We start from the raw sequence: 26,233 nt of genomic DNA on the forward strand, positions 1-26,233 counted from the left end.
CAACACCCTTGCATGCATCCTACCTGATGGACAAGATTTGCCTATGCTGGTGTCATTAAAACATGTATCTTACCTCCCTTAAGGTTATTTTCTTCTACAGTCCTTGTGGCCTGGATGTGCCCCTGGCTGCAGCTGCCGTGTGATGATTGCTCTGGACCCTCTACCTCTTCAACTACTGCCTGCTGGAATGGGCAAGCTATGGACTAATCTGCATAGGACTTTGAACCTAGCTGAATCCTCCAGCTTGATGATAGTCATTATTTTATTGCTGTTGCCATTATTATGTTATTAGTCTGGTCACAATGCTCCAGTTTTCTCACCCAGGGACCATTGCAGAAGAGGGGGAATGAGTAGATTATAAGGAAAATTTTCTGAAGGGGTGCCCTATGGGTAAAATTGTAATATTTCCAGAACATGTCACCTGCCTTTAGTGTATCTGCATATCAACAGGCATTCCTCAGGGGTAGACAGTGGAAACAAGTAGTCCATCTCCATATCAGTGTGTAATTACATGGGCGACCAAGGGCTTATCTGAACCTGAGATGTTAGGGGGAGGTCTTGCTTGCTTCTTCTGGAGCAGGAGAGCGAAACAGCCCTGGACCACAGTTTGTAAGCAATAAACATGTTTTAAACTTTATTTCTCCCTTTGACTGATTTTGATTTTAGAGGTATTTTGCCCCAGGATTTCCTCTCCCTGGAGTTACAGAGCCCGAGGACCACAGGGTCTGATGTTCATCATTCCCTCTCTGGACCTGAAGAGGCCCCAGATAGGGCAGTGGAGGACAAGAACCAGAAGGACAGGCTTATTAACTGAGACCTACTATGTGCCAGGCCTGTGATGGGCCTTTGCACCCTCCAGGGTTTTATTGAAACTGCCTGCAATCCTGTGAGATCCCCCAGTTTGCAGATGAGGAAACTGAGTCTCAGAGTGGTACCATGACATCTTCAAGGTCACACAGCCTGGGGTGACAGTCAAATCAGGGACATCTGGCCTAAGAGCTGGGGGTGGGGCATGGATATACCTTCATGCAGGGGATGGGGCATGGAGCAGGGCTTTGAAAGGAAAAGGAATGTGAGGAGCAGAGACACGGACGTTTCAGAAAAGCAGCCTGGTTGTCATGTTGTTCTTAATGTAATCTGACCACTTCTCTACCCGCTTTGACCACTCCAGTGACTTCCCTTATGCCCTGAAAATAAAGCTTAAAGTCTTGGCCTTGGCCTGCAGCACTCCACGTGATCAGCCCCCCCCCCCATTTCTCTTCAGTGGCACCAAGGCCCCTCCCACCTCCAGGCCTTTGCACACGCTGTTCCTGGCATCTTCTCACCACTCCTCACCTACTCCCCTCCTGCCTTCTCCTTGCATGCAGTAACCTCTGAAGCTGTGGGCTGTCTCCCATGAGCAGCACCCAGTGAGGGACCCACTCTCATGTCCCCTTTTCTTTCACAGCACTGAGCACTGTTTATAACCCTCTTAGTTGTGTATTTCCAATGGGGGCAGGAGTTGGTTCTTGAGGGAGTGAAAAACAACGTAGATGGTACAATTATTGTGGCCCTACATGACAGATTCTTATTCCCTGGTATTGCATCTCTCATAAGGGAGAAACTAAATTTTAATAACTTAATCAAATTTAATTACTTAATTGTAATTAGGCTTAATTGATTTAAATTATTTACTTAATTAATCAAAGTCAATGTTTCTCCTTAGGGAGTGGTAATAGGAAAAAAGTAGGAAATGCTGCTGTGAGCATCCCGAGCTTGTTTATGATGTGTCTGATGCCCTCCCTCGCTGAGCTCACGGAGGACAGGCCCAGGTCTGCCTTAGTCCTGCTGCAGCTCCAGTTCCAGAACACTGCCTGGCACACAGTAGTGTTCAGAGAACACCCTCCATGTGCCAAGCACTGCAGAGAAAAATCCAGACAAGGCCCTGCTATAGAGTCCACACCAGATCTCCTCTCCCTGGATCACCTGGGCAACAGAGGGCCGCAGAAGGTTCAGGAGCCAGGAGGACGAGAACTTGCTAGCTGATGCATCCTCAACAAGAGATCACAGCCGCTGCTGCCTCCCAAGCCTCCTCCTACCAAGTCCTGCCATGAAGCTGGCCCAGGACGGGAATAGAGTGGCCCACAGCTTCAGCAAAGCTGGAGGGGGTGAGTGCAGCTAAACCCGTCTTGGCAAGTGGCTTACTCAGGGTAGGGCAGAGCTGAGCCGAGGGTCGGGAGGGGGCAGGACTTCTGGGTTTCTGTGTCCATCTGGCTCAGCCTCACCATCCTGGGGGACTCGGGCAGGGTCAAACCCTCGATGAGGCTTTGCATCCTCCAGGAGAACCCCGCCACCATGGCCACAAGGATAAACGAGCTACGATAAACATAGCACACTGATGTATATATAGACCCTCCCACCTGGTCTCCAAAAGGATTCAAAACAGCTTTCACAAGAGGCAAAGAAATGAACACAAGAGCCTGCAGAGTTCACACTCGCAGACAGGAGAGGCTGTGATCCCTCCAGGAAGCACGCCTGAACAGCAATGAGCTCCCCATCAGGTGGGGTGTGTAAGCAGAGGCTGCAGCCCCTGGTGGGGGTGCATCAGAGGGTGGCTTTGCCAGATGCTAAGTTCCTGCGGGGGAGGAGATGATGCCAGCCCTGCCTATGACATCAGTCACCGCTCTGCCCACAAAGCAACCAGGGAGACAACCCGAGGTAAAGCTGGTGGTGGGAGCTTCCCCTTCCGCCTCCCCAAGCCAGAGTTACCAGGACAGACTTAAAAACTGGTAGAGGGAAATAAACCTTAATCTGGGCTCCTGGGACTGCTGCGCTGAAGTCCGAAGCAACTCACGAGGCAACCTATGCTGGGGAGACCCCGGCAGGCATTCGGCCCCCAGCCTCAGTGCCACCTGCCATGTGACCTGGAGCTCATCGTGTCCCTCCTCTGAGGTCGGGCTCAGTACAATGGGGGTCTGCCCTGTTCCTGGAGAGCCCTCCCAGGACTGATGCCCCTGAGAAGATAGAACTGCAGCCCCCAGCCCACCACCAGCCCAACGCTGCACATAGTTATGACAGGGCCCAGCTCCCTGGGCCCCCTGCTGTGGGTCTGTGCTCAGTCTTCTAGCACCTTTCCTGAGCCTGCCATTTCCTCTGTCATTGCCAGACCCCTCCAAGCCAGGCTCTGAGCAAGACAGACCCATCCAGGTGCTAGAAGAGCTCCCAGCCTATGGGGGAGGAGGTCAGTGGACATGAATGTAAGTAAGTATGAAGAAAATACAGCAGGGCGAGGGAACAGAGTGATGGGCAGTCACAGGAGACCTCTGTGAGGACATGGCACCTTCAGAGACATCTGAGCCAGCCAGGAGGACACCTTGGGGGAGAACATTCTGGGCAGACAGGATAGCTGGTGCAAAGGCCCTGAGGCAGGCCCAGGCAGGGTGGATTTGAGCACTGTGGCTGAAGCTCAGCAGGCAAGAGGAGGTCGGGGAGGACTGGCTGGTGTGGGCACTGTGGGATACTAGGAGGAGTGGGGGCTCCAGCAAGGTGAGAAGGACTGAGCTGATACCTAACAAGCAGGCTGCCTGCCCTGGCCTCCGAAAGGTGATTTGCTAAATCCTCCCTTTGGTACCACCTTCCCACTCCTGTCCAGGCCCAAATGCTACATTTTTAATGCTGCCTGATGAGGAGACTCTCACAACTGTAACTGAAACAAAACCCACATGCCTCTGCCATCTTTCTCTCAGCTCAGAGAGAGCCATCAGCCCTAGGTCTGGGAGAGGTGCCTTCCCAGACTGCAGCAGAGGGAATGGGGACAGAAAAGAGGGGGCCCTGCCCCTGGGGACAAGGAGCATGGCTGGGAGAGAACCTTCCCCAAGGCTATGGGTAGTTTAAGCTGCAAGGGCAGGAGGACTGGGCATGTCCTTAAGTAAATGCTTGCACACTGGCTTCCCCATGTGAATGCGTCCACATCTTTTGTAAAAGTGTAAGAAGGGTACCATAAACAGTAACTGAACTTGTAGAAACTGGTGTTTGAACTCTTAGAGGAATCTGCAAACTCTGAGGTGCTTTCTCTAGGGGCCAGGCTAGGCAAACGGCACCCTGCTTAGTGAACACACATGCTTTGTACCCTAAGGCAGGCTTTACAAAGCGTAAATTACTTCCTTAACTGTTCTGTAAACAGCACAGAGTTTTGCAAACTGCTGTCCTTTGTAAACTGTAGCGCTTTCTGTAAGCTGTAGCGTGATTTGCCAGCTGTAAAGGCTGTGCACCCATGAGAATCTATCTGTGAATGAGTCAGGCCCTCAGCCTGTCACTCCCTCAACCACAGAGCTCCCCATGGTGCCAGTGCGTGGAGAGATGGGGTGGCGCACACAGGAGGGCCAGTCCGCCTGTGGTGCAGGCGCAGAGAACTGAGCTGACAGGGTCAGAGCCTCAGCCCCAGGACAGGCCCCTGGCCCACCTGAGACCTCTGCCCCACCTAGGACCGCAAGGGTGGACAGGGCGCTCCCAGGCCAGGAGGAGCTGAGGATGCGGGGTCAGAATAGAGGCTCTGCCGCCTCCTGGCACCTGCAGGAGGCGCGACGGGGGCTGCACCCCAGAGACTCCGGTCGGCCGTTCCTTATACGCGCGCGCGCACATATGCATAGGCGCGTGCGTGCACACTCTCACGCGGGCCGATCCGCGCACTCGCACATACCCACGTGCGCACCTACACACAGAGCTTCGGGTTCATTCACTCCCTCATCCTTTCTTTTGTGTTTTCATTCAGCAAAGGCTGGGTGAGCGGTCGTTAGATGTCAGCACTGGGGACTCAACAGTGGCGGGTCAGGCTGCCCAGATACAGCGGAACAGACTGTCTGGGCCGGTGGGGCTTGGCCTCTGAAGAACTGACGTGGGAGACCAGGAATGGCGGGCGGGTGAAGGCATTCCAGGCAGAGGGCAAGGCCAGTGCCAAGGCCTGGAGGTGAGCAGGAGCCTTCGTGAGGGAGGAAGGGGCACACAAGCACCTAGAAATTCAGTGCTGTGCCAGGAAACGGTTGAAGGCTGACTTGGGGACAAGAAGACGGCCTCTCGCTGAACTGAGGACAGGAGTGGTGAACCGCGGCAGTGGAGAGATGGACCCCAAGAGGATCTGTGCTTCCCACTGGGAACATGCCCCAATTTCCCCTGGAGGACTAAGGCGACCCAGCTCCCAGACTTTGAGATGTGGGTAGGCTGCCTCTCCCCGATATGATCCTCTTGGCTAGAGGATGACCATGTGACTGAGCCCTTCCCAGCCAAGAAAAGCCAGCCCTAGGACTTTGGCTGGAGCTTGGCACCCCTTTGCTGAAAGCTGGTGGGAGCCACTGGATCCTGACTTGTGCCCATGACGGGTGTGTTGAACTGAGACAGAAAACAGAACTAAGGTGGACACAAGTACTTCAGGACAGTAACTTATCTCCTGGATCCAACTATACCTGAAAGCCACAGATCTGCTTACATAAGCAAATTCCCTCCTGTTTCAGTCTGATGGACAAGGGTTTCTGCCCCAGCCCAGGCTTCAAGTATCACAAAACCAGACTGGATCCTGGCAAGGCCTTTCTAAAGCCACCCTTATTCCCCCCAGAGCCTTCTCCAGCGGGCTGATACTTGTCCCTAAACCTGTTTCTCCACCTTACAAGCTGTTCAGCTTTGAGAAAGTTACTTCAGCTCTCTGAGCCTGTTCTCCCATCTGTGAGCTGGGGATAACATAACCACCTGAGACAATAATGTAACTCAAGGCCGTGCACAGTGCCTAGCATGTGCTCCTCACTGTGCCTCAGTGACAGTGGGCTGGGCTTGTGTCTGCTCTGCCCAGCATCCACCACAGGCCTGGTACCTCATCACAGCCCTCTGAGAGCCTCAGCATCCTCACATGGGAAAGGACCTGTCACATACAGGGCCATCAGGCCATTGGGCCCCTGCTCCCCTCATCACGCTGCCCTGGCCCTGGCCCAGGAACAAAGGGTCCTTCCAGAGGCCACAGACCTTCACTTGAGGAGTGTGGCTCACCACTGTGACACACGATCTCACACAACCTTTGTCCCACTTTTTTTTTAATTAAAACAGCAATCAGGTAACTGCCCCAACCCATCAGGGACAGGACCCAGGATGGGCAGTCCTTTCTTCAAAAAAATATATTTTCTTTTTTTCTTTCAAACAACACCAAAAGCAAATCCATAGCCCCTGTTGAGCCCATCCCCAAGGAGAGCGGGCTGGCAGCTCCCCTAGCAGCTCTCCGAACAGAGACCTCAGGCCCATCCCGCAAACCCCAGCCAAGCAGAGAAAGCATGTCTCAGCCTGCTGGTGCCCTAGAGGGTGGGAGAAAAGTGATCTGCTCCAAACCATGCAAGAAAAACCAGCCAAACCCACAAAGCAAAAGAAAAAATCAAAGAGGATAAATTTTTTAAAATGTGAAATGACAGCCCTAGGGGTGGTGGGCGGGGCTGTTGACCCCATGTGCCCTTAATGGCCGTTTGCCAGTGCTGGGGTGCAGGCTCGGGCAGCTCTGGCATCTCGCTCATGGGGCACTCAGGGGGATTCACATGGCTCATCCCTCTATTCTATCCCCCACACCAATGCCAGGACAGAGGTGTGGCCACCCTGGGCTAAAGTGTGCAAAGTCCATTCAATCGTGAGATTAAAAAAATATACAACTTTGAGTGGCATCCAGGGCTGGGCCAAGGCAGTAGCCTGCACCAAGGCATGGGCTGCCTTCCCTGGGAGGGGCAGCAGCATCCGGCGGGGGGCATTCTCGCCCCTCCAGGTCCAAAGTCTCGGAGGGTGGAGACATAGGGTCCTTGGAACAACAGGGCAGAGGCACTGGTGGGGCCCACATGGGTCCGGCTGGGCACCCCCAGTGGTCTGGTTCTTTGGCACTTGGACCAACAGCCCGTTGCCCTGTCAGGCAGGCGCAGCCCCCTACATTCCTCCAGATTCCTCCAGGAAGGCCCAAGGCCAGGGTGGCAGTAGCTTGCAGGTATGGGCAAGCACTGCCCCAGCAGAGGGGGCTTAGGGCCCTGGAGGCCAGAGTGGGAGTCAGGGCCCCGCCCCTACAAGTCCTCCCCAAGGACCTTCTTCACAAAGGCAGCAATGTCCATCTTCTTGGTTTTGTGCAAGGTGAAGAAAGGGTGCTCCTGGTGGGGACAGAAGGCAGTCACCTTGGATGGGCTGACACTGGGGTCGAGGTGCCCTGCCTCTCCAATCCAACCCCAGCCCCTGCATGCTTCTCCTGCCCAGGACTCCCTTCTGCCTGGCAAACTCATACTTACCCTTCTCCACCTCTAGGAAGCCCTCCTAGCTAGAGAGTGTTGGCGACTTCATTCTTGGCCCTCTTGCAGCCATCCTCCGGCCATACTGAACTCACATTTCCCCACACATGCCAGGCCTCTGCCCATGCTGGGCATCCCACCCGGAATGTCCTCTCCATCAGCAGGTGAACACTCATTCATCCTTTCAGGTAAATGTCACCTCCCTGTGAAGCCTTCCCTGATGCCTTCAAATAAAACGGCCACATCCCTCCCCCTGCACCATGTGTCACAGCACTGCCTGTGAGCCCCTCCACAGGGCCTGGCATGGGAGAAGGAGGAGACAGCTGGGGTGTGCATGACTGCAGGAGTGACAGCACCTTACTGATTAAGGTGGGGCAAGCCAGAGGGGCTCTCCACCTCCATGTGTGGGAAGCAAACTCTCCCCACCCAGCACTGCTCCCACCCACACTCACCATCAGCTCCAGGTAGCTCATGCGCTCCGCAGGGTTTTTCCTCAGGCTAGGAATAAACAAGGGCAAGCTGACACCAGGTTGGCATGAAAGAGTGGAGTCTGGCCCCTCCAAGCTAGCCAAACCCCTGGCTGGGTAGCAAGAGGGAAATGTGTACTCCTGGGGCCCAGGAAAGAAGGGATGGGACTGTTCTGGGGGCATTTCCAAGGAAGGAGTGGGATCCATGGGTGCAAACTACAGAGACTTGGACCTAGTTTCTTTACCTCTTTGGATGTTAGCTTTCTTGTCTGTATAATGATCTGAGGAATTTCCCATGATCCCAATACCAAAATGACACTGAAATGCTACAGCCAACAATCGTACACTTGGTATCCTTAATTGGGAGGGGAAATTCCTCCTCAGGAGAAGAGAGTCCCTATTAAAAAGGGTCAAGGTGACCAATAACTCTGTTTGCCAGGCTCATTTGTTTTTAGTGTTTCTTATTTTCTAATGAAAGAAATAAAGGCTACAAATTTTCCTCTGAGTATCTCTTTGCCCATAACACATAGATGTTGGTATGTTATGTTCTCAGCATCTTTCACTTCTGAACAGCTTGTAATTTTATTTTTCAAATCTCTTTTGTAACCCAAGAGTGAATTAGAATTTACTTGGAATTTCCATGTATCTTTTCCCTCTGTAGTTATGGAGTTGTTTTAATTGTGTGCAGAGAATATGCCTATATGACTGCCTTTTTTCCTTTTTCCCTATTTCCTATATACTCTAAAGCACAATTTTTATAAGCTCCCATGGGCATTCTTTAACTTGCTACAAAGTTCTAAACATCAAAAAAAGCAAATTTGCTTATATTTTCAAGTCCTCCATGTGCTGTTTGTTTTCTTTTTTGGTCTACCTGGTCTGTCCATTTCTAGGATTGTGTTAAAATCCCCCCAAGGACAATAGTCAAATATTTCCTTGTGCTATATTTCTGCCTTGAATATTTTTGATGCTATGTTGATTGGTGGTTTGTTTGCTAAAGAAAAAAGGGATGGACAGATCCCAGGGAGGAGTTGGGATCTGCCCAGGGCAGGGAGGAGTGCTCCTGAGGTTTGGGGAGGCCCAAAGGCCATGGCAGGGCTGGAGACTCACCACTGTGCAGTGAAGTCCACAAACTCAGGAGAGAAACGGTCAGCTGGGAGCTGGGGGGATGGTTCCTCCACCACCTGCTTCAGCTGCTGGAACGGGGTACCCCAGGACTCATAAGGAAACCGCAGAATGGCCATCTCGATCTGCAGCAGGGACAGTGGCACCAGGTCAGATGTACACACACTCTGCACCTGGGAGCAGGGCATTTTGGGAACCTGCCTGTCCTGGCTTCAAGTTCAGAACTGGGCCACAAGGCAGGTCGAGGAGCCCGCTCATGACATTAGACCAAAGAGGAAAGCCAAGGGGACACCAGTAGTTGGTTCCTCTGACCTGGACAGCAGAGACTACAGCTCATGGAGTAATCCAGCCCTGGGCTGTGACTGGTTGCTGAGTTTTCAAACAATTTGAATTCTCATGATCTTCCTTAAAAACCCAGGTTCCAGCTAATCTGGTAAAATCAGAGGAGCCAGCAATAGTGGGCCACCCTTCTGAAGGCAGCAGCTGGCAATGGCCTCCCTGTTCACACAGGCCACTTCCCTCTCTAATGTCTCCACAACATCTTAAGCATCTGTTGCCATTTATTTGGGCAGCTGTTACCACAGGAGGGCCAGATGGGAAATGAAATGATGCTCATGCACTCATCTCTCCCCAAGGCTGTACAAGGAACGCTAAACCCGAGACCCGCATCTGACTGCCTCCTTCACTCTGCGATAGCCCACCACACCCTGTCCAGGACTGAAATTTGCAGCCCCACCTTCTCCACAGAGTCCCCAGCACCCACCTACCAGTGTCCTATAAGGCCCACCTTCAGTGTCACCTCCTCAGGGAAGCCTTCACTTCCCTGACCCCTCAGACAAATGGTAACTACAGCAGTCTACTGGACCTGAGCCTCCCTGTGGGTGACGTTGAGGCTGGATGTCTTCTGCACCCATGCTGAGCACCTAGCCCTGTGCCTTGCCTGCAGTTGGCAGGAAGTCATTTGTGGAAAACACTGGCTAGCTTACAACTCTGGGTTCCAATTTTGACTGCTGAGATGAAAAAAATAAATCAGGTCAGTGCAGGTCCCTGCCTGGAATAGCACAGAGGCACTGGCAGGCCACAATCACCACGATGGACAGAAGAGGCTTCAGCTCAAACAAGTACTTCATGTCGGCAGCTGGCACTGGAACAGGCCACTGATGATCGTGCTAAGAAAGGTACCTCCCATTAGGCTAACGGCCCCTTCCCAGCCAAGACACACACACCCCCGCGCAGATGGACAGTACACAGTGCAGCGCGTGTGGGGGTGATCCTGTGGGTCTGTAGTCTCACAGGACAAATTCAGGGTGCTTTTTCCTAGAATTTTCACTGATTCCAACAAGCATAAGTGAGGACCCTGTGGGAGCTACCAGAGAAGGACCCTGCAGCTAACCGAAGTTTATAATTAGAGGACGGAAAAATGTCCAAACCCTTGACCTAACAATCAGTCCCTTTCCTGGTAATTTCTTCTAAAAAGCTCAAAAAACAAAAGACAAAAACAGCATCTGGGCACAAAGACGCACAGCAAGTCTCGTCTGTCGGAGGAAATACCGAGCAGCAGCCTAAGCACACAGCACCTCCCTGGTGCTTGCGGCCAGTGCAAGGCTTCCCCACCGCCACCGCCTGCTGAGAGGAAGTGTAAGGAGGCCTCCAGTGTGTAAAGCCTTATTGGACCTTCCAGCCCAGCACAGTCCTGAGCAGCCCCAACCCCAGCCAGAGCCAGGTGGAGTGGAAGAACCACCTAGCTGAGTCCAGCCCAACTGCAGAAGCATGAGAAACAATAAACTCTGGTTGGTTTATGTCACTAGGCTCTGGAGTGGTTTCTTATGCATTTGGTAACTGAAATATGCACTTGTTCAAGGCCCATCAGAAGGTCACCTAGATGTGGCAGGTGCCCAATAAGATGACATGTAGACAGATGGAATGCAGGGAAGGATGGAGGGAGGGGAGCAGGAGTGTATGTGTGAAGCAGCCATGAGTGGGGTGTCTAGCACCTGACCTGTTCTCTGCAGTCTATAAACACAGGCACACCTGGTGATAATGTGCGTTTGCTTCCAGACCACGGCAATAAAGCAAGCACCAAATTAAAGCAAGACAAATTGATTTTCTGGCTTCCCAGTGCAGACAAGTTATGTTTACACCATCCTGCAGCACATTAAGTATGCAATAGCATTATTTATTTTAAAATGTACATACCTTAAAAAATGTACATACCTTAATTAAAAATATTTTATTGCTAAAAAATGCTAACCATCACCTGAGCTTTCAGTGAGTCATCACCTTTTTGCTGGTGGAAGGTCTTGCCTCCATGTTGGTGGCTGCTGACTGATCAGGGTGGTGGTGCTGAAGGCTGGGGTGGCTGGGGCCATTTCTTCAAGTAAGACAATGAGTTTGCTACATTGACTGACTCTACCTTTCAAGAATGATTTGTCTACAGCATTTGATGCTATTTTATAGCATTTTACCCATATAACTTCTTTCAAAATTGGCATCAGTCTTCTCATATTCTGCTTCTGCTTTTCAACTAAGTTTATGTAATATTATAAATCCTTAGTTGGTGTTTTAACATCTTCACAGCATCTTCACAGGAAGTAGATTCCATCTAGGAAACCACTCTCCTTGTCCCTAAGAAGCAGCTCCTCATCCATTAAACTTTTATCACAAGATGGAAGCAATTCAGTCCCATCTTCAGGCTCCACTTCTAATGCTAGTTCCAGTGCTGTTTCCCCCACATCTGCAGTGACTTCCTCCCCTGAAGCCTTGAACCCCTCAAAGTCACCTATAAGGGTTGGAATCATCCTTTTCCAAACTCCTGTTAATCTTGATATTTTTTACCTCTCCCCCATGAAATCACAAATGTCCTTAATGGCATCAAGAATGGTGAATCCTTCTCAGAAGGTTTTCAATTTACTTTTCCCAGATCCATCAGAGGAATCACTGTCAATGGCAGCTATGGCCTTATGAAATGTATTTCTTAAGTAGTAAGTCTTGAAAATTGAAATGACTCCTTGATCCACAGGCTGCAGAATGGATGCTGTGTCAGCAGGCATGACAACATTCATCTCGTTGTCCATCTCCACCACAGCTCTTGGGTGGCCAGGTACATTGTCAGTGAGCAGTAATATTTTGAAAGAAACCTTTTTTTCTGAGCAGTTGGTCTCAACAGTGGGCTTGAAATATTTATTTAATAAACTATGCTGTAAAGAGATGACCTGTCATCCAGGCTTTGTTCCATTTATAGAGCACAGGCAGAGTAGATTTTGCCTCATTCTTAAGGGCCCTGAGATTTTTGGAATGGGCCATAACACTGGCTTTAACTTAGAGCCACCCACTGCATTAGCCCCTCCAAGAGGGTCAGCCTATCCTTCGCAGCTTTGAAGCCAGGCACGGACTTCTCCTCTCTAGCTATGGAAGTCCTAGCTGGCATCTTCTTCCAGCAGACGCTGTTTCATCTACGGTGAAAACTGGTTCTTTAGTGTAGCCACCTTCATTATCTGAGCTGGATCTTCCGGGTGACTTCCTGCAGTGCCTACACAACACTGCTGCCTCACCTGTGCTTTTACGTTATGGAGGCGGCTACCTTCCTTAAGACTCTGGTTCCTGCAGCTTCCTCACCTCCCACAGTCTTCCGAGAACTGAAGAGAGTCAGGGCCTTGCTCTGGACAAGGCTTTGGCTTAAGGGACAGTTGTGGCTGGTCTGACCATCTATCCCAACCACTAAAACTTCCTCCATACTGGCAGTAAGGCTGCCTCGCTTTCTTGTCATTCCCGTGTTCACTGGAGGAGCACCTTTAATTTTGCTCAAGAACTTTTCCTTTGCATCACAACTTGTCAACTATATGGAGGCAAGAGGCCTGGTTTTCAGCCTCTCTCAGCTTTCAGTGCACCTTCCTCACCAAGCTGAGTCATTCCTAGCACTGACACGAGAGATGTGTGCTGCCTCCTTTCATTTGAACACTTAAGAGGCCACTGGAGGGCCATTAACCTATAATATTGCTGCATCTCAGGGAACAGGGAGGCCGGCAGAGAGGAGAGAGACGGGGAACAGCCAGTCCATGGAGCAGTCAGAACACACACACTCATCAATTAAGTTTGCTGTCTTATATGGGTGCAGTTTGGGGCACCCCAAAACAGTTACAATGGTGACATCAAAGATCACTGATCACAGACACCATAACAAACGTAATAATTAGAGAAGTTTGAAATACCATGAGAATTCCTAAATGTCACACAGAGACATGTAGTGAATAAACGCTGTTGGAAAATAGCACCGATAGACTTACTGGACACAAGGTTGTCAATCCATGAAGTGTGATAAAATGAGGTCTGACTGTGTGACAAGAACTTGTCCTTAGTCTTTTTTAACTCAGGAGTTACTCTTACCTGTGAGGACAGTGTCCACCTTCCGGCTTTAAGTGTCCCTCTATGCTTCAGGAGTGAAGCTGAAAAATGATGTGTCCATGGTATTAAGGAGAACTGAAGGTGTCCTGCAACCCCATGTCTCCGACACAGTGATCTGATTTTGATCCTTTCCCTGTCATTGTGCACAACACAGACTATAAAGTCGTCACACAGTGTGACAAGGATCACAGGTACAGCAGTATACTGGATCCCTGAGCAATACTGGTTCAAACTGCATGGTCTCCTTATATGCAGATTTTTTTTCAATAAATACATAGTATCTGTAATTGGATGTGAGGCAACAGATACCATGGGTGGAAAAGGAAAACCGTTGTGCACAGTGGCCCATACAGGGACCAAACCCACCACTTCGGCTTGTTAGCCCCTCTCCCTGACCGAGCGGACCAGCCCCTCAGGTCAGAGCACAGAGGGCAGCTGGGAGGCGGTGGGAGGGGAGGCGGCGGGACACTGTCTCCCCTGCGAAGAGGCCCTCCCAGCTCAGCCTGGCCCCCGGCAGGCAGGCATCCCCCAGCAGGGGCCAGTGGGGCCACTTGCTCACCTTCCACTTGCTCTCTGCCCTCTGCTGGACCCTCGGCCCTCCCCTTCTTTTCTACTTTTCTACTAATTGTGGCATTTAAAGTTAGCTGACCTACGTACAGTATATAAGTTTTGGGGGGCGTCAGAAGTTATTCTTGGATTTGCAGCTGCAGGGGGGATGCCCCTGACCCCACAATGTCTACTTACCAGTAAAATCCAAAACACCTATGCTGACCCCAAACTCCCACCCCACACGCACTGCTCAGACCTCCCCCACACAGTGGGCGCGCCCTCCCCTCAGGGCCTCTCCCAGATCCTGCCTGCGGTCCAGTCAGCCCTGCCTTCCTCAAAGTCATGCCACCCGGCCCCCACCACCCGCCTCCCCATCCTGTTCTACTCCTCCCCGCACCCTCTCCCAACGTACATTTCACTGACTAATTGTGAATGACTGTACCCACCCCCACCCCCAGGAGACAGGGGGCCGGGGGCTGCGTGGGTTACAAACCCACACCTCGGACGCTTCCACTGGCTGGGATGAAAGGCCAGGCCCACAGCCACACAGGCCCGCCGACCAGCCAGCTGCCATGCTGGCCCTGCTCCCCGAGCACACAGGCCTCGCACACAGCTTCCCGGTGCCGGCGGGGCAATTCCCACCCTCACCCAATCCTGTCCCTCCAGCCCACGCCCCACTAGGGGGCCAGGGTGGGCTTTCTAAATAAATAAGTAAACTTCAACCCACCCGCAAGCCGATCCCTGTCCCAGGCAGGGGTGGGCTTCCGAGGCCCACTGGCCTGGCCGTACCCTCAGGCCTCGGCCCAGGGCCTGGTGCCAGCCGCCACCTGCCCAAGCCCCACTGGCCTCGGCTGCGGGGCCCGGCCACCCCGGCCCGCCACACCCAAGGGAATGCACCAGGACCCAAGCCACACACATCTTGCTGTGAAAAAAAATTTTTTAAAGATTTTTACCATTTTGCTTTCGAAACTATTTGTGTACCAGAAACTCACTTAATTTGGTATTGGCTATGATTTCTTGACAAGCACTCGTGAGCTCTGGGCAAGTCCGCCTGACAAGTTCTCACAAAACATGGAGGCCGTTTGCGACAGGCACACCTCGCCAGCAGGGAGGCACATAATGTCACCTGTAGGTGTTCCCTTAAATACATCGTCATGTCTGACGGCACATTCTCTTCTCAGATTGTGAAGCTGACACTTTTTTCCAGGGCCTAAGCTCTCTGGCCAGCCCTCGGAAAGCTCACAGATGGCCCAGCCCCGCCAGCCGTAGAGCTCCACGCCCCCCCCCCCCCCCCAGGGCTAGAGCCCCACAGCCCTCCCCCAGGGCTAGAGCCCCAGGGCCTGCCACCCAGGGCTAGAGCCTCACTGCCCCCCACCCCAGGGCTAGAGCCCCACTTCCCGCCTGCCCCGCCTAGAGCCTCACAGCGCGCACCATGGTGATGCCCAGGCTCCAGACGTCCGACTTGACGTTGTAGCCCTTCTGGTTCAGCTCCGGGTTGATTCTCTCAGGCTGTAAGATGGGTCGAGGAGGCATGAGCACCATGCCAGGCTGAAGGGCAGGGCAGGAACCGTGCAGAGCTCCCTCAGCTGGGTCGTGCCTCTCCCGCCCCAGACTGAGGGGCCAGAGCTCACCCTGTCCCACCTCCTCACAGTGAGGAAGGAGGTGGAAACCGAGGCCAGCGTGGGCCCGGGTCTTGGTGGTGAAGGCCCAAAGCCTGCCTTGCAGGGCGGCACCGCCCGGGGGAGGAAGGGCCCCTTCAGGACAATGGGGGTGAGGCAGCACCAGCACAGACCCCATGAGTCACTGCCATGGTGCCCGGCAAACCTACGCGAATGGACACTCTGGGGCACAGTAAATAACAGGGATAAAGAGGGGCTGTTCAGCAGGCTGGGCACAGGCCGCAGGAAATTCAAGGTGTCAGGGAGTTCCGGTCCCTGACAGTTAACTCCTGGGCGCACCCTCTCCTGAACCCCAGCTGTGGCCCCAGACCCAGGGTGGCACAGGAACCACTCACGGCCATGTAAGGCTTGCAGCCAGCATCCATCGTCTTGGCCACAGAATCCACCAAGTAGCCACTGATCCCAAAGTCGCACATCTTCACGTGGCCCTCCTTGTTGATAAGGACGTTGGATGGCTTCACATCTGCCAGGGACAGGACATGACTTTTTCAGCTCCAGGCTGTGGAGCTCCGGCCAGAAGCCGATGAGCTCTTCCCACACCCTAAACTCCCGGGGCCCAGGGGGCAGAGGAGGGTTCAAGGCTCTGAGAGGTGCTGCCCAGCCAAGGCCACACAGCTGGTGTCAGCAGAGCTGGGAAATGCCCCAGCCACCAGCCATGAGTGGGGAAGGAAGTCGGGACTCCAAGTGCTTCTCCTGGAACCACGTCTTCGTGCCCACCATCTCTGGACACAAGGTCAACGCAGGAGGCTCGTCCCAGTTTGCAGCCTCATGGCCAGAACTTAGCCTCAGTTTCCCTCCAGCTCTGGGGCCCTGCTGGGCTGGGAGTGGGGAAAGGGACATCACTGACAGGGTGAGAACCCAGAAACCACCCAGTGTCCACACTGAGAAATTGGGGAGTTCAGGCAGGAAGTGCAGGGCAGCAGCTGAAAGACAGGAGGCTGGTCTGCACAGGAATGTGGAGCCAACCCCAATACTCAGGATTAATAAACAGCAGCTGCAGGGTACATGGCAGGGAACCTTCCAGCAGAGAACCACACAGCACACATCCCACGTGCTTTCCACAGGATGTGCAAAAGGACAGAGGTGCACAGAAAGATGACCAGCAGGCCCCATGCTGAACCTTCAACAGCAGCGAGCTGGGGGCACCAGCTCAGATGGCCACTGATTGGTCAAAGGAGAATCAGTCTGCAAAATGCAGTTCATCTGAGTAAGTGGACTGCTCAGCAGGAAAGAGAAGGAACCACCTCAAATACGACCAGGCAAACCTCGGAAACATGAGGTCAAGTGGAGGAGGCTGGACAGAGGGACATGCCCTATGAACCCACTTATACAATGTTCGAGAACAAGTAAAGCTGATCTATGAGGAGAAAGCCAGACAAGGGCATCAGGACAGGGAATAACCAGGAAGGGCCAAGAGAACTTTCTGGGCTGGGGTGAAGTTGGAAATACCCTCCATCTTGACTGGGTGAAGGCTACACGGTTGTAAACTAAACCGATTCCCAGGAGAGTAACTACAAATCTGAGCATTCCTCAATCTATAGATGAGACACCAAGACAAAGTCCACCTTCCCAGAACAAAGGTCCATCCTGTCCTTGTCCAGGGGGTGTAAGGTGCCAGTCTGGGGCAGGGGGGCAAAGAATGGAAAGTGGCCTAGACAGGGAGGCAGGCTCAACGCTCACCCCAGTGGGCACATCACCACCTACTGCCTCCCCCAACCTTCGCTGGCTCCTCCTGAAAAAAAGGAAAGGCCTAGGCAGAACCCGGTGAGACTGTGTGGCAGCCCGGGGCCTGCACGGGCCGGCGCACTGACCTCTGTGGATCACGGACAGCTTGCTGTGCAGGTGCTCCAGGGCCCTCACGATCTGGCATCAAGATGGGGGTGAGGGGAAGAGACCGGTGTGACTCCCAGTTGCACCAACAACAACAGAGCAGGAAGACCCCAACCTGTGTTCACCTGTCTCCTCCCGTGTACACACCTCAGCCCCTCAGGATCCCAGGCACCTGCCTACATTCTGCCATTCACTCCAGTGGCCTGGCAATCTTCAGCACAGACATACCCAGCCCCCTGCTTTTGTCCCACCCACCCCAGGGGGCCAGGGTCCCAAACCTTTGTCCCAGACTTGCGCACCCCCCCCCCAGGGGGCTGTCAGCACCCCCACCTGGCTCTTGGGTAGAACCCAGCCCTTCTGCAGCCTCCCTGGCTCCTCTCCCTTCCCTCAGTAGAGCCACCAGCCTATATGCTTGAGCCATTGCCCTCAGGGAGACACGGTGGGGAGCCTGGCCAATTACATCCAGGTTTCTGACTCAATACCCAGGCATGGGCATGTTTAAACACTCCCAGGTGTAGTCAGAATTGAGAACCACAGGTCCTCAATATACAGCAGGTGTTACTGAAGCCATTTTCTTTTTTGCTTTGGCTGCCAGGATGCTCCAGCCCAGAGTTGCTGCCCTCCTCTAGGAATGTCCAACATCAAAAAACAGACAATTTAGATGCTAACCTTTCCCCCAACTTAGCTTGTACCTCTCAAAGCTGCCACAGGTCTAAGCATGAGGAAATTGTAAATGCTAAGCCCTCTTTCTAAAATGGTCTAGGAAGCTCTGAAGGTCTAGAAACCCAGGACCTGCCAAATCTGTGTGGCTCCAGGAGACCCAGGCTCTGGAGTTCCCTCAGCAAGAAGGCTCTGGTCCGCAATCAGGGAGCTAGGCCTCTCAGGGGCAGTCATTCAGGTTCTGGGCTACACTGGGGACCCAGCTCTGCACAAGATACCACCATCGAGCTGGGCTTTGTGCCTGCTGTGGCAGGGCTGGGGCCTCTGGCTAGGTGCCTGGAACCCCCAAACCCCATCTAGGCCTGGGGCCACTTACAGACACAGCAATCTCCCCCAAGATGTCTTCTGGAATTGTCATGTTTTTATCGAGCACCTTCCGGTAGAACTTGTCCAGCGATGTGTCCATTAGCTCCATGCAGATCCACACATCTCCCTGGGGGTGGACATCCAGAGGTCAGCCTGGGCCCACCCAGGGCCGTACCTGTGCCTAAACAGCCTGCCCCCCACCTCACTAGTGCCAGCCGGGCCTCCCTGCAGACTTACTGACCAACCCCCTACCTCAGGGACATACCAAGCTCCCAGCTCCTCCCACTCTGCCCCCCCAATCTCTCAGCTCCACCTGCTTCACTTCTCCCCAGCTTGCCTGCATTGCTATGTATACATGCCAGCCTCCCCCAGCTCTGTCACCTCTGGTTGTCCCCATCTGATCCCTAATTCCATGGTGTTCTCAGGGAGAAGTAATTAAAACACACTCCCAACCGTGCCCTTCCATGAGGGCTTCCTCAGCTTCATGGCCCAGCCTGCACACCCCTCCTACCACAGCCCCCACAGCCCCCACACATCTCAGATCCGACCTGGGCAGAGGGCTCCCCACTCCACCCACCATGCCTGCCTCCCTGGCTCCCACTCGGTGCCCCAGAAGACTCCTGGGGACTCCAGCACAGCCTGCTGCGAAGCCTCCTAGGGTGCCCACAGGTCCCTAGGCCTCCCTGCCAGCTCTGACCAGGGTGTGGGGAGGCCCAGGTGTGCATCTGTCCTTGCAGTGGCAAGGGGACAGACAGCCTCAGCCTGGCATGCAGCAGTGGCTTAGCCAGTCAAACGTGTGGACCCCATGCTGGCCCATTGTACCCAGCAAGCCCAGGACCCTGTAGGTGCCTGGGGAGCCAGGCAACAAACAGGAAGCCTGACCTCACTCTGAGCTCCAGGCGACAAACCACCATCGCAAACCCAGTGCATTCACCCAGGTGCCTGGCCTCCATCCGCACACACCAGCCCTTCCCAGCAGGAGCCCAGCTTCCATGCTCCCTGGCATCGCCTGATTCCTCGCTGACCCCACATCCTGTCCTTCTTGCAGATGTAGAATCAGACCCTCACAGACCTTCTGGCTGCCCCTGCTCTTGGAGCCCCATTCTGCCAGCCTAGGTGCTGGTGAGGCAGGTGTCCACATAGGCAGACCCTTGCAGGGTACTGAGTGTCAACCTGGGCCATGTTTCATTGTCCTGACAGCCTTGTGAGGTGGGTACAATTACCGGCCTCATTTCACATGTGAGGAAACTGAGGCAGGAGACGGGAGCCAGGCAGTCTGGCTCCAGGACCTGAGCTCTCAAGAGCCCTTGTCTTGTCTTGGGGCAGGAGGGACCTGTTTGGTTCCCTCCCACACCCCCCACCTGGCACACAGGGCACTCAGCAATGCCCGGGGGTAAGAATGCACAAGAGTGGGCTGCAGGCTCAACAGAGGAGACAGGTGCACAGACCAGGGGTGGCCTGAGCTCCAGCACCCGCCTCCCACTCCCCCACAGGCCACACCTCTCTGAAGAGGGCCCCGTAGAAGGTGACGGTATAGAAACAGTCCACCGTGCGCATGTTGACGTCCAAATCCATGAGCAGACGCTTCTGCTCCTGTGAGTTCACGGTGGCCCGGATCCGCTGCAGGGGAGAGGACTATGGTTCAGTGGCTGCAGCACCCGGCCACACCCTTCCATGAGGGCCAGGAGCTCTGGGGGGCACCCACAGGAAGGCTCAGCCCCCATGTGTCTTTTGCACAGCCCCCCGGCAGAGCCCGGCTCTGAGCTTGGCAGGGTGGGGTCCTTACCTTAACGGCCATGATGGTGCCACTCTGGGCATGCCGCACCTTCTCCACCACCCCATAGGCTCCACGGCCCAGCTCCGAGATGGTGACCAGGTCATCAGCCTCCACCTCAAAGTTCTTGGAAGACAGAAAAGACAGACAGTTGGTAGCTGCAAGTCAGGAGCAAGCCTCACACCTCACCCAGGGGAGACAGGTAAGGCAGCGGGAGAGCACAGCCAGTCAGTGAGATATGGGCTCAAGTCATGCACCAGTCACTTCCTGCTGTGTGACCTAGGGCAAGTCACCTAACCTCTCTAGGCCTCACACCACCCTCCATAAAACAGGCACATCACCAACATCCCAGGGCTGTCACAGGTGTAGATTACATGGCCTGTGAAATGCCCCATCCAGCATGTGGCACTCAGGAGATGCCCTTTCCTCCTCCCCCACCCCACTCTGGCAGGTGGACTAAATCATTTGTTCAACCTCCTACCATCTGCGAGCACCTGTTTCACACACCAGGGACAGACAGAACAAAACAGAGGTCTTGCCCTCACAGTGCACAGTACCCTGTCTTGCCCTCTATTGCAGGGCCAACAAAACAGGAATAAGCAAGCAGGTGAACTGGAGTCAGATGGTGACAAGTGTCGGGGCGGGAAAATCAGCCTGGGTGGCTGCCAACCGAGGAGGCCTCCACAGTGGGGTCTCTGTGTCCTGGGGGTGAGGCACAGTCCCTCACCCACTGGCACCCAGGCCGTCCAGAGCGGAAACGCAGGCTCCCAGCCACAGCCCCGAGGGCAGGGCCAGGAAAGTGAGGGCTCCACACTGTTCTCACAGGCGACACGGGCACAGGTGGTCCCAAAGCACAAGCTCTGAGGTCAGCAGACTTTAGGCCAGCTCTGGCCCGTGAGGGGCCCATGAGCCAGGCTGACCATCCCCGTTCCAGACAGCCGGGTCAAAGAGCGAGCAGCCCAGGAGCACAGAGCCACAGCCAGAGAGGGGCCCCTCTCCAGAGCCCAGCGCTGTATGCCACTCACAGCCACCTCCCAGCAGCACTACAGGGCCAGCTTGGGCCTGCCCATCAGATGAAGACACTGAGGCGCAGTGACAGGGCAGCCAGCACCTACCCTGTCTCCAATGGTGATGAAGGCCCGGGAGTCCAGGTTCCGGGGGGCTCTGTGGGGGGAAACAGACCCCATGAGCCTCAGAGGGAGCCACACCTTTTCCCCGGAAGAAGGAGCAAACCAGCCCGGCCCTGGGGTGGGGGAGGAGGGGGCGGGTCAGGGGGCAGAGGCACCCCACCTCAGTCACTGAGCACCGTGGGGGTCACACAGGAGCCAGGGCCATGCTGGCCCACCCCTGAGGTGGAAGGAGGGGCCGGAGCAGACACGTGACCCCCGTGAGCCCCACAGCCACCCTACCTCATAGGAGGTGCCAACCAGGACATGCTGCCTGCAGGCTCTCCTCCCCAGGAAGCCACTCCAGGCTGAGCTGGGAGAGAAACTGAGGCAGACTCACGTGGGGTTAGGTGCAGGAGGCTTGGACACACAGGATATCCGCAAATCCTTCTTCCTCCTGGATTTTCCTAAGAGGGAGAGAAGGTGAGGCTCAGAAGGTCAGTGCTCAGTGAGTCGACATCCCCTGGGCTGGACAGAGCCGGGGGAGAGATGCCTCAGGCCCCTGCCCTCCAGGGCCCAGGAGCAGACACAGAGGTTGGCAGCCAGTGCTGTGCTGGGGCCCCAGAGCCTCAGGGCCAGCCCTGGGTGGAAATGCCCGCACCCCCCAGTGCACATGGAAGCTGGCAGCAAACAGCCCCCACAACTGCCTGAGAAAGGCCGTGCCTCAAGGGCGCCTCCAAGGGAGCTGGCCCCACCGGGACAGCCCTGCACACCAGGCCACCTGGCACACGCCTGGGCGAGGCCAGGTCTGAGTAGCGAGCTTTCAGCCAGGCCCCAGCGCTCCCACCCCTCACAGAAGTCCTACATCCTAAGTTTCTGTTAAGGGCTGAATTGTGACCCCTGCAAATTCACGTGTTGCAGGCTAAGACCCAGGACCTCAGAGTGCGACCCTGCTGGAGGTGGGGTCCCTACAGAGATGATCAAGTCATCACGAAGTCAGCAGCATGGCTGGCATCCTTACGAAGGGGAGATTTGGACACAGTCCAACGCACACAGAGGGACGACCACGTGAAGACTCCAGAGCCGCCGACCAAGGCGAGGGGCTGGGAGCGACTCCTTCCTCACGACCTCAGGAGGAACCAGCCTGCGACTCCTCCCCTGGCCCTCCACCCTCTGGATGGCACCCCAGGGTTTGTCTCCTAAGCCCCCCATCTGCAGGGCTTTGTTGAGCCCCAGGGTTTGTCTCCTAAGCCCCCCATCTGCGGGGCTTCGTTGCGGTGCTTTGTTCCAGCCGCCCTGGAAGCAAGTGCAGCCTCCACCCTCCCCCCTTGTGCTGCTGACCTTGGTGAGGACATCCGAGGCAGAGAGCTCCTTTCAGGTGCTAGCCCTGAGGCAAGCCCCTTCTCTGAGCCTCAAAATCCCCGTCACCTCCAAGCACAAATGTGGTTGAAGCTGGAGAGGACCTGGCTGAAGCCTGGTGCCCATTTCTCTCCCTGCCCTGCAAAGTTCTTGCATTTGCCGCCCCTCCAAGGACACCCCAGGAAGCCTCCTTCCTTTCCCAGGGCACCAGGTGGGCCTGAGTCCTGAGACAGCGCCTCCCACCCCCTCACCCCTAAGGGCAGGCCAGGAGCTTCTCCTCTCCTAGCCCCAGTGTCCATCCATGCACCTCGAGCCAGCTGAATGTGGCCAGGTACCTGGTCCACCGCCAAGGCATTATGGGTCGCTGGGTACAGCTGGGGCACACAGAGGGTACTTCAGCACCTCACAGGCAGGAGAGCAAGATTCAGAGATGTGAGGGAGCCCATTGGTGAGGAGTGAGGTGGGCTTGAGCCCAGATCCCCTGCTCCCAGGCGCCCGACGAGGGGCTCCCTTTTCCAAAGGCAGGCAGTAGCCTGCCCAGACCAATGAGCAGAGTGGCAAAGCTAGGACTCAACCATGACTTTTCAAAACAACTCAGGGCAGAAACAGTGTCACTCACGTGCCTGCTCCGGCAGGTCCTTCTGCCTGTGGGGCAGGGCCCCCCTCCCAGCCCACCCCAGCCAACTGCTGCTGACACACCAGCAGCTGCCCTGGGACCTGGGAACTACCAGCAGCCCTGTGCTACCTGCCGTGGGTGCTCCCAGAGCGCTGGGAGACCCTGGCCCTGAAGCCACCTGTGAACCAGGTTGGGATCCAGCCTCTGCCATGCCCCACTATGCGCCTTGGGGCCTAATCTGTGACCCAGCACAGGGCCCACACACCTGGGCCAAGCCACCAGGCAGGCCTGGCACCACTGTGGGTGATGACATGGGGCTGTTACTGCCACGGGGAAGACAAGCACCCAGCCCAGCTGTCCTCGGAGCTGGACAAACAACCAGGAAACAGAACAGTCTTGGTGGGGATGGGGACCCTGTGCCTGTACTGGTGCAGGTGGGCAGAATGCAGGGGGCAACACATGCAGAAGCCACCCCAGGGACTCCAGATGCCAGGCTCCAAGGTGTGTCCATCTGTACCCTGGCAGCCAGCAGCAGAGCCACAGTCCCAGAGGCCCTGAACAGGAAGCCCCACACCCACTGCCAAGCCAGTGCCCCAATGGTTCATACCATGGCCACAGAGCCCCTACTTGCTACACACTGGCCTTGGCATTGGAGCAACTCTGTAGCCAAAAGCATGGACTCTCTGCCTCAAGTTTAAATCCTGCCTTTGCCCCTACAGGCTGGGTGACCTTGGGCAAGATCCCATACCTCTCTGGGCCTCCGTATCCTTATCATGCAATGGGGATAAAAAGAGTACCTACCTTGCAGTCATCAGGTAAAACACTAGAACAGCAATTGGCCTGTATCAGAGCTACGTCACCACCTCTGAACACCCAGTCCCTGCCTGTCCAGGACCTGACCAAGAACCCTCAGGAGACAGCAATTTCCACAAAGAGTAGTGGCTGTGTTCATGGCATTTGCCATCTGCCACCCAGCACTGGGGTGTACCAGCTGCCTAACCATGACTTGTGTGTGAGGTGTTTTCCCCCAATGTGACAGATGAGGCGACACGGCTTGCTGTCAGGGACCACATGGGTCTCATTCCAAAGCTCCTTCATCCATCAAAGCAGCAGCTTACCTGTCACACATATGGCCCTGCCCATTGATCCACATGCTCTGACAATCCTAGGGAGGGTTCACTTTACTTGGGGAAACTGAGGCTCAGAGGTGAAGTTGCTCACAGTGAGCTGGGCCAGAGTCAGTCCTGGATTTGTTGCCTCAGAGACCTACCAGGCCAGGAGCTGCCAGCATCTCTCCCACAGGGAGATTCCCCAACACCAGAGGGACAGGCCAGCAGCTCCCCAGGGGGAAGCACATTGCATCTCACTCTGAGCAGGAAACCCAAAGGCCTCCCTGGGTTTGCAAAGGCCCAGCACTTTACACACAGGAAGAAGAAAACAGAAAATCTGGGGCATGCAGGGCCACCAGTTCCTAAGACCCCGCCTGTGCTTCCTGGGGGTCAGACAGTGCTGCAGGGGGCTGGCAGAGGCTGTAGCCAGGCCAGTGCAGCCAGGCCCGAGCAAGGCCAGCTCCACACTCCAGCTGACACCCTGCACAGGAAGATTTTATTCTTGACTGGATGATTTGCAACCAGAAGTGAAACATTTTATGTTAAAAATCAGCAATCCACTCAGGCTTGCTGGGGTTCATGGCCATACCCGTGCCTGCATCCTCTCTGCTCTCAGCCCATCCTCATCCTTCTGACTCCCACTTGCACACCCAACTCCCACTGTGGGACTGGGGAATTTCTGAGATGTGATCCCTCTCAATGAGCCTCAGTTTACCCATCTGTCAAAGGAGCTTCCATACCTGTGGCCAACTGGTGGTTGGGGCCCGTGCAAGGGTGGATGGAGGCCGCTTGGAGCACAGGGGCTGGGGGGCTGGGAGGGGGGTGCTCCCAGCCTTCTCACCTGCAGCTGTCACATCAAGCTGTCAGACAGTGGGGAGGCCTCTATGGACGCACTGCCACCATCCACAGCAGACATCAGCATGGGGCCCGGCCTGGGGCTGCCTGGGTGCAGGCTTGTGTGGCAACTGTCATCACAACAAACAGAGGCTCACAGGCTGCCCACCACAAACCACAAGCCCTCCAGCCTCGGCATGCAGGCCCCTGGTGTGGGCAGGTGGGCATCTGCATGTCCTCAGCCCACTCCAGCCCCAGCAGCACCATAGGCAGGGAGCCTTGCATGCCGCTGGCCCACAGTACAGGCTGGAAACCACAGAGAGGGGTCCCACACCTGTCGGCCCTGCCCTCCTCTCTTCCCACTCACCATTCCTTCATGAGTCACCTTCTTTCCCGCTGCAGGCCTTTGCATGTTTTGTTCCATCTGCCTGGAATACTGTCCTGCAACTTCACACCGTATATGGCCCTCACCTTCCGCCTATTCAGAGGGGCTTTCCTGATCGCTCCAGCTAAGCACCCTTGTTGCTGCATCTCCCTGGGTCCAGCTGGCTTCTCTCCCGTCACTTCTCACATGTCACCATTCTGTAGTCACTATCTCAGAGACAGCTAGCAAAATGCTATGAGCACTGCCTCTGGAGCCAGGCAGCCTGGGCTCAGCTGCAGCTCTGCCACTTCCAAGCTGAGTGCCCTTAGGCAAGTGACTTAACCTCTCTGGGTAGCATAGCCTTAACTCTGAAACAGGGATAATGGGTTGACCTCCAAGGGTCATCAGGTCATCAGTGCCTTGCCTCCCTAGTGCCTGACACATGCAAGATTAGATTGAGCCATGGAAACCCACGGGGAAGCATTCTCACCTATCTGTTGTACTGGGGGTAGGGGGTGACCCAAGAGAGGCGATGTGACTAAGGCCTCTTGGTCAGTGTCTGGCAGTGAGCAGATGTGAGGACAGGCCTGTTTGGCTCCAATGACCAAACCTGGACTGAGGGCCTGAGAGAGGGCCTCCCACCCTGCCCTGGGCCTTGGGGGGATTTCAGACAGACTGGACTGTGCCTCTCTCTCAGGGTCCACCACGGAGGAAGCAGGGAACAGG

General features: G+C 55.0%; 1 protein-coding gene across 1 annotated transcript in view; it reads right to left on the reverse strand.

The window, feature by feature from the left end:
* Positions 1-6,039: 6,039 nt before the first annotated feature.
* MAP2K3 (mitogen-activated protein kinase kinase 3) overlaps positions 6,040-26,233 on the reverse strand; it is a 30,073-nt gene continuing 9,879 nt past the window's right edge. The window contains exons 2-12 of the mRNA XM_036888156.2: positions 21,626-21,692; positions 21,235-21,283; positions 20,132-20,245; positions 19,846-19,965; positions 18,356-18,472; positions 17,301-17,352; positions 15,825-15,952; positions 15,242-15,319; positions 8,846-8,985; positions 7,724-7,769; positions 6,040-7,136 (exon numbers count right to left, since the gene is read on the reverse strand). Of these exons, the coding sequence (XP_036744051.2) occupies positions 7,053-7,136; positions 7,724-7,769; positions 8,846-8,985; positions 15,242-15,319; positions 15,825-15,952; positions 17,301-17,352; positions 18,356-18,472; positions 19,846-19,965; positions 20,132-20,245; positions 21,235-21,283; positions 21,626-21,692 (995 nt within the window). The 3' untranslated portion in view covers positions 6,040-7,052. The remainder of the gene's footprint in view (positions 7,137-7,723; positions 7,770-8,845; positions 8,986-15,241; positions 15,320-15,824; positions 15,953-17,300; positions 17,353-18,355; positions 18,473-19,845; positions 19,966-20,131; positions 20,246-21,234; positions 21,284-21,625; positions 21,693-26,233) is intronic.

The sequence above is a fragment of the Manis pentadactyla genome, chromosome 4 (assembly GCF_030020395.1).
Source record: "Manis pentadactyla isolate mManPen7 chromosome 4, mManPen7.hap1, whole genome shotgun sequence".
NCBI lineage: Eukaryota > Metazoa > Chordata > Mammalia > Pholidota > Manidae > Manis > Manis pentadactyla.